This window comes from Triturus cristatus, chromosome 3_1 (assembly GCF_964204655.1).
Source record: "Triturus cristatus chromosome 3_1, aTriCri1.1, whole genome shotgun sequence".
NCBI classification, from domain to species: domain Eukaryota; kingdom Metazoa; phylum Chordata; class Amphibia; order Caudata; family Salamandridae; genus Triturus; species Triturus cristatus.
The window spans coordinates 470377213-470390293 of record NC_140583.1 but is presented as its reverse complement, the minus strand read 5'-3'; the positions used below and the strand labels follow the sequence as shown (position 1 = coordinate 470390293).

Here is a 13081-nt window from a genome sequence, read left to right as displayed (position 1 = left end):
GTTGGGTTTGTTTTGTGGGCTGGGGGTGGCCAGGGGTTGGTGTAAGTAGGGCTGGGTCGGGGTACTTTTGTGGGCTGGGGGGTCGGGGTACTTTTGTGGGATGATGGTTTGGGGGTAGTTTTGTGGGCTGGGGAGTTGGTCAGGGGCTAGTTTTGTGGCCAGGGTGGGGGGGTCGTGGTAGTTTTCTGGGCTGGGGGGCAGGTCAGGTGTAGTTTTCTAGGCTGGGTCAGGGGTAGTTTTCTGGGCTAGTCTTCAGGGCTGTGGGGTTGGAGGTAGTTTTAGGGCTGGGGTTTGGAGGTAGTTTCGGTAGTTTTTAGGGCTGGGGGCATTGGTTCTAGTTTTCAGGCCTGTGGGGTTGGGCTCGTTTTCAGGGCTGGGGGATGGGGCAAGTTTTCAGGGCTGGGGGTGTCAGGGGTAGTTTCCAGGGTTTGGGGGTCGGAGTTGTTTTTAGGGCTGGGGGAGTGTTGGGGTAGTTTTTTAGGGTATTAGGCCTCAGGGCGAGGGGAATGCGTAGTCGGGGTAGTTTTTAGGGCTTAGGGGAGGGTGGGGCAGTTTTTAGAGCTGGGTCAAGGCTGGCCAGGGTCAGGTTAAACAACAGGGTTAAGGGACACGGTTTAAGGAATTAGGGCAGGTGGAGGACACAGCATGGGGTTTGGGAGGGGGTAGGTGTATTTGCACCTCAGGGCGGAAGGGAGGAGGAGTTTGCACCCTAGGGAGGTGCAGAGGGGGGTGGTGACGTTAGCCACGCATACCCCTTTACCATGCATGTCATTACCACGAAAATTCGTGGTAGAGCAATGCGAGGTTAAGACGTGGTCATTATTTAGACCGCATGGTTTAGGCATGCGGGGTTAGTGGAACTCGTCGTTCCATCATACAAGCTATCAAAATTCACATCCTGTTGGTCCAAGGACACCAACAGTCACCCAGGTCAGACAGAATCTGTACCAGGTTAAGTATTCTGAATTTGTTCTTTAGCAGGACGGCATTAAGAATGGCGGAGGTTCAAAACAGGCCTGAGGCCACAGGCTTTCTTTGGAATGAGGAAATAGGGAGAACAGCAACCCGCTCCCCTTTTGGAGTCCGGAACTCTCTTGATGGTTCCCTTTGGAGAGCAACAACCACGGGTGCTTATCTGACATTCACTCTGGTGTGGGGGGAATAGTAGGCAGAGCAGAAATAAACTGCAGTTCATTGCCATTTTGAATAATCTGTAAGACCCATCTGTCAGACGTGATGGATTGCTAACCTAGGAAGAAATGTTGAATCCTGCCACCCCGTTTGAGTACGGGCCACTAAAGACAAACTAAAGTGGTTTGGTGGTTACTGTAGCAGAGGAAGGGGCACCGGAAGACTGATGCCTGTCAGACACACGTCCACAGTCTCAAAAGGGCTGGGGAGTGTGATACACCAATTGGAAAAGCAGTTTTTGTCTGTACACCAGCCCTCTAATATAACCTCTAAATCTTTTGAACAGATGCCGAAACTGTTTGGCAGGTGTAAACAGCCCCAAAGGGTGCAAAGTAGCTCTACTGTCCAAACAGGTGGGACATATACATGACAGAGTCATGTACATCTGTGGAGAATCCTGTGGAATGCATCCATGTGTGCTGATGAAGGACAACACTAGAACCAACTGCTCTCCCAGGCAATCAGTCTTGTCGAGACCTGAACAAATAACATATTTGGTCGCATCCTGTCCATCACAAACCATGAGGCATAAAGAGGTCCTAAGGTCTTTTAGGACTGCCAGGAAGATCTTGCTGGCCATGTCCTATAAGGCATTTGTGTAAAGACCAAGCAAACAAACAGTATTTATGGATCACAGTGCCAGGCTGTCTGAAGAAAACATGTGCTTTGCCCCAATCCTCCTAGATTATCTAGCCAGAGCAGAATTTACACTTTTAAGCCAGCACAATAATTCTCTAGGGTGGGGTGCCTGGATGAATGCAATAAAGCTTTCTTGGGTGGGGTGCTTGGCGAGAAACCTGTCTGTGCTGTCTTGCCACATGTCTATTCATAGGCCTATTCACAGGGAGGCAATAACAAGCCCTCAACCAGATGGCCATTGAAATATCATAGATGACATTGTTAAAAGGAAGCAAGGGTTCAGATGCAGCTCACACTGGCTGCAAAATCGCTGTTAGAACATTGATTTGTTTTGGTCTCAAATGAGGGCAGCTACAATTCTAGAGTCTCAGCTGTTCAATGGACCACCACTGCAACTGAGGAACTATATTCCCTGGGTGGCCCAAGTGGGGAGCCAAGTTCTGTCTCATGCGAGTTGCAAAGCCCACTGGTATTCCGAATGCAAGTACATGAATAAGGCATCATAAGTGTAGTAAGTGGGGAGAAAGCCATCTCAGTCATCATCCTCAATATCTTGGGATGCGCGCTGCTCTGGCATTGGATCAGATTAAAAAGCAAGAAAATAACAGAGCCTCTGCTGGTATGTGTGATGTGGCAGAGGCATGGGTTAGAGTCGGGTTGTTTGATGACCAGTTACACTTGTGATTTCATAGTTCAACATTGGTCAAGCTTGAGCTGTAGTTGGGTCGGGGTCCAACATTGGCATCAGATCCTCTACTGGCGCTGGCAGCATTGGCACCAGTATCGGTGCAGAATGGAGCAGCGTGAATCTTGCAGCCAGAAAACAAGTCTATATAGGAATTGGTACAGGTCTGATAAGGGGTCCTACAGCAAAAGACGGTGTTGGGGTGGACCCGGCAGCAACAATCCAAATAGAGGTCTAAGTGGTTTCTTATGGAATGAAGGAGTGCCAGAGAAAACCTAAAGCAGACTGAAAATCTACAGCATTGCCTTCTTCAAAGCCCGCGATTTGCTGTGGGGTCGACAACAGGCTGAGAAATTAGAGGAGTATCGGAAACTGTTGAGAAACTGGTTCCATAGCAGGAGACCTCGAAGGGGTACAACTAATATCAGGACGCCCTCGTGCCTTCTCGCTGGAATCAAAGTGGCGGGATGGGACAGAGTGCTGCTTTGCTTGTTTATGCTTGCGCTTAGGCATAGAGAGGACTTCTGGCATGAAGCTTAGCAGTCACAGGACTGGCCTCAAAGTCAGGACCTTGAAATGGGAGCTGGACTCACATGAAGGGTGCAAACTTGTTTTTAAACCAGCGAAATAGAGCTTCACCTACCAGGTTCGGATTGACTTTGGGTGCGAGGGCGCACTTATCACACAACGTAAGAGTTGTGGCCCGAATCTAGACACAAAAGGCACTTTCTGTGCAAGTCTGTGACAGCATCTGCTGCCTGCAGTTGTGGCATGGAACATCCCCTATCAGACTGGTTTTCAAATCATTTTAGAAGTCTTCAGAAAACTGACAACCTTTGGTGGAGAGCTCCAGCTCCGTGTCGGTAAAGGCGCTGAAAGAAAGGAACTTAACAAAGGGCACAGTGCATAGCCCCTGGTCTGGGTGCCGAGCGTGGGCCCCGCCCCCCTCCATGAACATTGCAGGGGGGCCGCCTCAAGGTTAGTTACACCACTGGACCTGATACAAATATCACCTTATACGACTATAATGCATCACGATTTCTCGTGCCACTGAGATAGCATATGCTGTATGTCTGTTTTCACAGCCCAGTTGTGTGGGAGGCAGGGAGTATCAGATCACACACATTGCTATTGTGGAAGAGAGGAGCATGTTCTGTTGGTGAAATGTCTCGAATACGAACTATATCACCTGGTAGATGTCAATAAAAATTGAAATCCTCAGTTGAAATGTAACAACTTAATCAATTTTGCTCCCAAAGTACATGAAAAGACGTTCTTCCAGCGAAGAAGCAGCTTGAAGCGTGCACTTGTAAGGCAGACGCTTCGAATGAACGGGCTCCATGGTGCGGCCTTTCTTTGACCCATTGCGATCTCCGTACTTCCAATTCTGACGCAAGAGAAGTGTTGGATATTCAACGTGGAACAATACGGGCAGGTGGTCTTAAGCTCCTCATTTGTAAAATGAAAGCAAGCCCTGCCCCTCTATTAGAGTTGTACCACCCGCCGCTTCTTGCATCCCGGCAGCGGAGGTGATTCTGCTGCAAGAAAGTTCAAAGGTCGCCGGCTTCAGGGCAGGTTCCATCCAACCCTCACGACCCCTCACTTCTCCAAAACACTTTCTGTAGTCATAACAGATGTCTATTCAATACAGCAATGTTTCCTTTAACACAAAAAAACATTGTTTAAAACAGTGGCAAACCATGAATAGGATACACAGCACCGCCTGGGAAACGGGCAACCACTGGCCGCAGATCGCGCGCAGATGGACCTTGGGATCGGAGTGGCGAGACTCCCGGGCACCGATTTTCAATCCCAGTAAACTCACCATTTTTTCAATTTTCTCATTCTCCCTAAACACGAGAGAAAGGAAGGCAATTGTGAAGATGTTACGCTGCAAAATACGTGAAACAGGTGCCAAAAAGGAAAACGAAGGCTTTATTACCTAGTCATCACTGCATCGTATAAACTCCAAATGTTGTCCAGTACCAGCTGCACAAAGAGCGGTTTCTTTCCTTTCAACTGTTCGAAAACAAAAATGTTACTAGCAAGATTGAGGCACCAACATTAATTCGAATTATAATCTGCAACAAATAGAATGCAAATGTTTCCTCCTAACTATAGTTGCCTACAAAAGAGGCCCCATTAACCTTACCCTCGGTGAAATACAATTTAGCCAATGTATGCATTTATATGCAGATACACTGCCAATAAGGCTATGTGGAGATAGCTATGAAACAGACACATTTGCAGTACGAGTAGCAGAAAGGGTTGGTTATTTTTGTTTTTCTTTTTTTAAATACATTCGGTGCCATATTGCTATACATTGCGTGTAGGCCTTTCACCAATGACGAAAAATAGCCCATAATATCTGGTGCTAAAAAAACAGTATCATAAGGTTATGACCTTTATGGCCAGCTGATTCTGGCCATTCACTGTCCTACAAAGGGTCATTAAAACAATGGCAGATACACAAACAAGCATGCATGTCAAGGAATAACCTGTGAGTGGTCTCAACAGTAAGTGTGGAGGCTTAATCCTACAACAGCCAACAGCCACGCCATGCCTATGCCATTCGCCAAGGTTAAGGAAAACGCCGAGTGTGAGTTGGTTCAAAATGTAGACAATATTGTATAGAGTTAATGCCAACGGAGAAAGAAAAGGAAAACAAGGATTTTACTGTCAATGTACAAGGTCAACAAATTGAAATACAGTATCAGAGAAACTAAAAATAAGCTATGGGATTAGAGAATAGTACTTCTCACACAACACAATAATAATGTATATGAGTAGAAGCAAGGAGCAGGGAAAACAAGATTAACCCGTATTGTAAAGTTACTCAACTGATCAAGTAATTACAACGTTCTAGATGCAGTCACATGCCAATATGTTTAAACACTGAATACATATTGGGGGGGAATCCAATGGCACTCCATGGGGCCAATAATTCATTCCGCCTCAACAATCCATAAAAGGGGGGGAAACTGTAACTCCTGTGAGGTGAACAGTCAGAGTTTGTTTATTTGGAACCTGCTTGGCAGTGGACTGTGCTCAAGTGGGACATAGCTCTAACTTTACGTTGTTTGCTGAATGTGAGCACAGATGCTTTGGTGTTCACATTTTGACTGTGGTTTTTATGTGTGAACATTGTGTGCTTTTCCCCAGGGTACATTCTAGGGCCAGCCAGAGCTGCAGATAGTGTGTGGTGACATAGCAGAATGTTGAGGGGGTTCAGTGTGTAGCAGTTGGTAAGAGAAAGTTGGGGTACAGCTGAAGACTGGGAAAGGAACTGTTTTTAAGATCTATAGAAGAGTTTTTATTCAATGTGGTGTCAGGCTACACGTTTTGCTTTAAAAAAAACTATCAGGGACCCCTCTCATGTTAGCTCAGAGGTTTTCAGACTGTAGGGCGCGCCACGGTCCGTTGCGGCATTCCCAGGGGGCGCAAATGCCTAAGTACTTGTGAATGAAGATGTCCTGGAAGCGCAAACTTGTTTATCTGGCGGGTTTCCAGGCTTTCTTCATTTACATCTTGAGGCTGAAGTGCATAAAAAACGTGAGAACTATCGAGTGGAGGCAGGATCTGTAAATGTGGAGGCAGGATCTGTAAATGTGGAGGCAGGATCTGTAAATGTGGAGGCAGGATCTGTAAATGTAGGGACAGAGTCAAAGACGTGGATAAAAAGAAAAATGTTCAACTAACAAGTTTTTTTGATTTCCCTTCAATTAACAGCATACAAAATAAAGCACTCAACTTACATTACAAATTATTGAAAGTTCACTTTATTGGTGGGGAATACACTCTTTCACCTTACGAATACTCAAGTGGTTAATACGATCAGTGTGTGTGACCAGAAAGTCACTGAACTGAATCCTGTCTGGTGCAATGGGGAATGATGACTTGTGATTTTATAGTGCTAAGAGGTGCCAGCCTGATGCGTAGCGTGGCGTAGCAAAGGGGGAGCGGCCTCACTGCCCCGCTCTTACCTGCTGCATCACCAGCACCCCCCCCCCTTGCGTACGGCCATGGGGCGCCCGCCGCACGGACCGCCACGGGCGGCAACTAGTCTAGCTACGCCACAAACCTAGTGTAGACATTTATATTATTGTCCATGAAAAACAAACAGCGCCCCAATTTCTGGGCCCCTACAGCATCGTAGTAATGACCCAGAAGAAAATGGATCCATGGATAGATATCGGCAAACTGTGGAAATATGGATTTTCCTGGTCAGTTATGTCCCCTATCTTGGACCCCAACGGTTCTATGTGCATGTCGCAAGTACATGTATGGTCCCTCCAGTTCCAGTATTGATGACGCAAACACATGCGTGTCCACCGTCAACATGTCCTCTGCCAGATCCGCCATGAATAGGCCGGATATTCCATTCTTAAATATGAAAGGCCACCGGCTTTATATGGTTCACTTATGCCATTTTTCAGTCCAGGCAAGTAGGCCCTGATTCTGTCATCAAACTCTTCTTGCCTTCTGCCTCTAAAAACTCCAGCCCGAGCCTGCATCTGTGACCATGAACTTTGTCTCATTCTCTGCGCGGCTCGCGAAGCCTGACATCAGCTTACTCTCTGCCAAGAACTGTATTTCACCTTCGAATTATCTGCTTCCCCCTCAGCCGATGCATTCCTGCCTAGTAGTTTAAGTAAACATTCTTCCAGTTACCAAGCAAAAAGACCCATCTTCTCTGTCCTCATGCAAGTAATTCATAGCCTTGTTACCATGGAATATTCCTACCCCCTCGCATTCAGTGTAGACACTTAGACGCTTGTACACGCACAGTCAGTATAGAATAGATTCTGTCCGAGAGTCCTCCTTTTTGGATAACATAGTTCTTTAAACATAGGATGTTAGATATGATTTGGGATTAGGTTGACTTGACCTCCCAGACTTCTCGTCTCCACATATAGAGCTAAATGTCAAGTCCCCGTCACCCCCTAGTTACACGTCAAATTACACGTCATACTGCTGCGCGCGCATCCATGCCAAGTATTATCTTATAGATCCACCTATACATGACATCACAACCAATCATGTTCCTTTTTACTCATTATTACACCCATTTTCGGTTACGCAAACCAAACGTCACTGTCCTTATCAATTGTTACGCCTACTGTATTCACTTCATTATAATGTATGTATTATAAAAGTTACTGCTTGTCAATAAAGTATGTACTTCACTTCCTGAACCCCCGTGGTGATGGAACTTGAGGCATCCGATTATAATCGCTTATTGGAATAAAGCCCATTCCGAAACTCTGATATCACGGATTCTGCCTCTCATTTTACTGAGCTATTTTATAATGTTTCTGTACCAAATTCAGTCCCGGTAAAGGAGAAATATTTACCACATGATGGCGCCCGAACAGGGACACTTTCTCATCTCACGCGCCGGCGGTGTGTTGCAGGCCCGGTCTCCTGCCACAGCTGGACGGACAATAACGCGTACCAGCAGGATTTCCTGTATCTCCCTCCGGTCAAGCGGGGGCGACTGAGACTGCAATCAACACCCAGACGAGGCGGTGAGAAGTGCGAAGTATCCCGACCAGAGCCTAGCTGAGAGAGCAAGATCCGAGGTATACAGAGACCCACCAGTCCGAAGTCAAGCCCAGTGTCCGACGAGTCGAGTCGAGTCCGGTCCGGTTCAAGTTCAAGTTACTGAGGCCTTCCGTTTCCGAAGCTACCCGGTGAGTACCATTGCTGGGGAGGCATTTCTGACGTGCACATAGGTTGTGCCGGTCAAGACGGGTTTGGGTACACAAATCCGGTCTGCACTGTTTTAGCAGTGTATCTGTACTGTTTAGCAGTATATCAAGTATTCCGAAGTATTCCGAAGTGTCTAGTTATTGTCTAGTTATTGTCGAGAATTAAGCTTGGTGATTAGTTATGCAGACGGTCATCATTGTTGTTTCAGTTAATGGTTTAATGTTAAATGTTTAAAGTGTTTAAGTATGTTCTGAATATCGTGGTATGAATGACTGTTCATTATCGTGTTTATTGTATTAAGTCTGTTCAAATTCAAGTATCAGGTCAAAATCAAGTATAAGGTCAGTTCTCAATATGCCGCTCTTTTCGAAATTAAGACAGATCACTACCAGAAAAGGGGTTCTCGAAGAAGCCGTCCCTATTCCTCCTAGGGACACTCCGGGGCATTTTATGTATTACAAACATGGCTTAGACGCTATATTATTTCTTGATTTATGGGTAGACTATACCAAGGGATTACCAGAAAGTCAAAGGTGGCCCACAGCGGGGACCTGGGATGCAGAATGCATCGTGAAAGTCGAGGAAGAGTTATGGAAAAGAAAAGTCAGACAGTCACAGAAAGACGCCGTTGAATTATGGCGTAAAGAATCACATAGACGAACAGAAAAAGCACGTAGACAGGAGGAGAAGAGTAAAGAGAATTCCAATAAAGTTCGAGAGAATCTATTAATTGAGGAAGGTATCCGAGTAAAATCAGAACAAGTAGACAGACAAAGAAATGCCCTTATGAATGGTATGTATCCTCTCCTGGCTGAAGGATTACCTAAGGCTACTCCAGAGACACCAAAAGACTTGCCAACCCCATTGTTCCCAATAAAGGTACATCCTAAGGGGCATCCTAGAACCGCAGAAGATGTTTTTCTTTCCTCATATTTAGATGACGCAGCTCCCGAGTATGCTAACTCTGCCCTACATAGACCGCATACCAGGGAGGTTCAACGCCAAGATCCAGTACCCGTATCCCTACAGCAACAAATCGAGTCACAAGTTCCGGCAAGCACATCTGTTTCTGTATCCGCTCCTACAGCTACTTCTATGGCTGTGTCCACACCTGTAGTTGCTGTGTCACGTTCGACGAATCCTTTTACACCCGACGCCCCAGATGGGGCCGCGGGAGGAGCTACCAATGTCTTTTCTACGCCACCCAGAATAAATAAACTTACTTTTCAAGAGTCAGCGCATTCACGTACACCCAAACTCCTTAGTACCCGTACGCTTAAGGAACTTCTTATAGACTGTAGATATGACCCGGTGCCTGGAAAGGAGGACGAAATGACCCTAGCATCATTGCGTATCAGACGAGCCGCAGTGTATTTAGCAAAGTTACCAGGAATGACTGCGCATCTAGATAATATATATCATTTTGTCCAAACAGGGCGAGATCCAGAATGTATTTACAGAGCTATGGAATACCAGAAAGTAGAGATACAGGGGGAACTGTTACGTTTCCTCATAAACTGTGTGATCAGAAATCAAGACCGACCGGGGGTAGACCCGGAAGCCATGAAAATTCTTACAAGATGGAGCCAGAATATATCGGAAGGGAGACATGATAAACAAAACTGTATAATAGCCATGTGCCGAAAGATCCGTAAAGAAATAGAACGCCTACACGAAGAGCGATTAGAGGTAGACGAGTTCGAACAAAACGAGGAAGAAGGGTCAGGACTGCCCACAGGACAGTCGGACACCATAGCCTATGTAGGTAGAGGAAGATCTTGTAATAGGAGTAAGACTAGATATCACACTGACTCAATACATCCGATATGTCCAGATAATAACAGAAATTTTCAAATACCTATAATTAACATAAGGTCTAACGAGCATTCGTTCCAAACCGCCGACAAACTACTACAAGAACGAAGGGGTTATCATTTCCTCGATTCTATGGATGAACAAGATTTAGCCAGGGCAGCTGTCCATTGGGTGGACAGTCCCGGAAAATATAGTGATGATACAGTAGTACGCACATTTTTGAATCTTACCCCAGATGAACAAAGGTTAGCTGGGATTTATATGATTCAACAACTCATTATACTATATCGGAGTCAGCATTCGGACCCTGGTCCCTTGCCTGACATACTGACTGAATTACTTATGAATAAATGGAGAGGTCCAGGTACTGAATTAATTAAAGAAATTCTAGAATCAAGAAAGCAGTATATTCTTTTTGTATGTTCAGAACATGTTCCATTGTCTGTCAAGGAAAGGACTACGTATCACATAGATAGACAGAATCCCTTACGAGAAGTGCACCCAATAAAGGGTGAGGACAACGAGTTTAAACGCGTATTTGTATATACGCCTATATCGAAAATAGAATTGTTAGAAATGAAGAAAGTAGTACCCAGTCATGACAAGGACCCAGCGGGGTTTCACCGAGAAATTAAAGACATGTTACTCATGGGAGAATATACCTACCCCGACATTATGACAATATTAAAGGTGTTGATGCCTGCTGGCATTTATGAGAAACTCAAGGAAAAAGAGTGGGAGGTAGGTGATCAAAAGATAGAATGGTCAGCATTAGAAGCAGAAGAAAGGGCCCGAGGTCCAGGTTCGGGGCTTGGGGACAAAACTAAGGCATTACCAGGACTACTAGTACAGGTACTGCCACGTTTATTAACTACGAAAAAGGAAGATTGGGGTACAATTTCAGCCTGTAAACAGAAGCAAGACGAAGACACTAGTGATTACTATGCCCGTTTTGAAAAATGTTTTGGTATAAATAGTGGCATAAAAGCAAGTAGCGAATCATACCCACATCTGTTTGTAACAAAATTAGTAGAAAATGCTCTGCCCCCAGTAAAGAATAGAGTATTAAAATTCGAGAGTACCTGGCAAGGTAACACTCCAACACAAATGTTACAGTACCACCACAATAGAATTAAAGAGGAACAAGAACATGAACACAGACGCATGAAAGACACAAAAATGAAAATGCTAGTTTCCCAGACAGTTCCAGCTGAAGGACATAAAAAGGGTATGACACATTCCGATTCAGCAGGACCTGTAAAGGGGACATGCAATTATTGTAAAAAGCCAGGCCATTACGTACACGATTGTCCAGTTTTAAAACATAATATCGCCATAGGTAAAACACAAGAAAGATCACGGCCACTAAGACAAGATCAGAATGAACAAGGAGCTATGCAGCATGCCCAGGCCATGCCAGCCTCACAACAGCCAATACAGTTTGTGCCAGCTGCACCACCGTTGCCTGCTGCTGCCACACAGACAACAACTCGACAAATGTATCAGACCGCACAGTATGAATATCCCGAGTATCAGCGTTACGCATGAACAAGCCTAGAGAGGGAAGTTGACTTACCCCTTATCGAGATTCCTGTAGATCAAGAAGGACCTTATGTACATAGTAAATTATTAGGTCAAGATAGAAAATTTTTACTCGATACAGGGGCAAGTCGAACAACTATAAAACGTAGTGAAGTTCCAGGGGCACCCCTCTCAGGCTCACAGAATATTTCCCTTGGTTTTTCAGGAAAACCTATTGTTAATGAAGTGTCACAGCCTTTGCCACTTACGATAGGACCTCTGACCCGAACTACAGATTTACTGCTTACTAAATCATGTCCAGAAAACTTGTTAGGAATAAAAACGTTGAAAGCTCTAGGAGCTATAATATGTTGTTCTCCGGAAGGAGTAAGATTGTTTTTACGTGATTTTAAAGGTCACTATGTATCTAGAGACATGGATCCCCGACTGCAGACTTTACCTACACGTCTATGGGCACAAGGCCCTACTGATGTTGGTTGCATGAATATTACACCATATCGAGTCACATTAAAGGCAGGAGTGGTGCTACCACGAATGCGACAATACAAGTTACCACCAGATGCTGTAGTGGCTTTACTACAAATCATTGACGAGCTCATTGCCCAAGGAGTAGTTGTGGAAACAGACTCCAATATATGTAATTCACCGATAATACCGATTCTTAAACGAACAGATCCTACAGCGCCGCCAGTATATCGATTGGTTATTGATCTGCGCGAATTAAACAAATGCATTGTGCCACAATTTCCTGTGGTCCCAGATATCTCGTCATTACTGACAGCCATTGATTCCGAAGCGACATTCTTTACTGTAATTGATCTCAAAAACGCCTTTTTCAGCGTCCCAATAGATCAGGAAAGCCAATATTTGTTCGGATTTAGTTTAAATGGGCGCAGCTTTAAATTCACACGCGCACCTCAAGGATTTACAGAAAGCCCCAGCATCTATAGCCAAGCACTGAAACGAGAACTTGACAGTATCCACATGCCAGTCAACACTGCTTTGCTTCAATATGTCGATGATCTGCTGATTACCGCAAGAAGCGAACCTGAATGTGAGAAAGCATCACTGACAGTTTTACAATTTCTGGCCGAAAAAGGGCACAAGGGGTCCCCTTCTAAGCTGCAATTCTGTGTCCAGCAAGTTGTTTATCTTGGACACTCGCTGGACAAGGAGGGAAGGCAGCTTACACCCGACCGTATTCAGTTAATAGCTAACATGCCAATACCCAAGACACAAAAGGAGGTACGGGCTTTCATAGGCCTCACTTCATATTGTAGGCAGTGGATCCCTCAGTATGCATTTCTAGCAAAACCACTCATTCAATTGACAACACAGGAGGCAGCCACATCGACTGTTCTCCCTTGGACTCAGGAACACACACAAGCTTTTGAAAGCCTAAAGAAAGCTTTATGTCAAGCACCCGTTTTAGCAACGCCATGTTACAAAAAACAGTTTACACTCTTTGTTACAGAACGCGAAGGTACTGCCTTGTCA

At 45.2% G+C, this 13081-nt stretch overlaps 1 protein-coding gene across 5 annotated transcripts in view; it reads right to left on the bottom strand.

The window, feature by feature from the left end:
• Positions 1-13081, bottom strand: part of EFL1 (elongation factor like GTPase 1) — a 987271-nt gene that overhangs the window by 798902 nt on the left and 175288 nt on the right. For all 5 annotated transcript variants that reach the window (XM_085644294.1, XM_085644291.1, XM_085644292.1 and 2 more), the window contains exons 9-10: positions 4458-4534; positions 4229-4365 (exon numbers count right to left, since the gene is read on the bottom strand). In XM_085644294.1, the coding sequence (XP_085500420.1) occupies positions 4229-4365; positions 4458-4534 (214 nt within the window). The remainder of the gene's footprint in view (positions 1-4228; positions 4366-4457; positions 4535-13081) is intronic.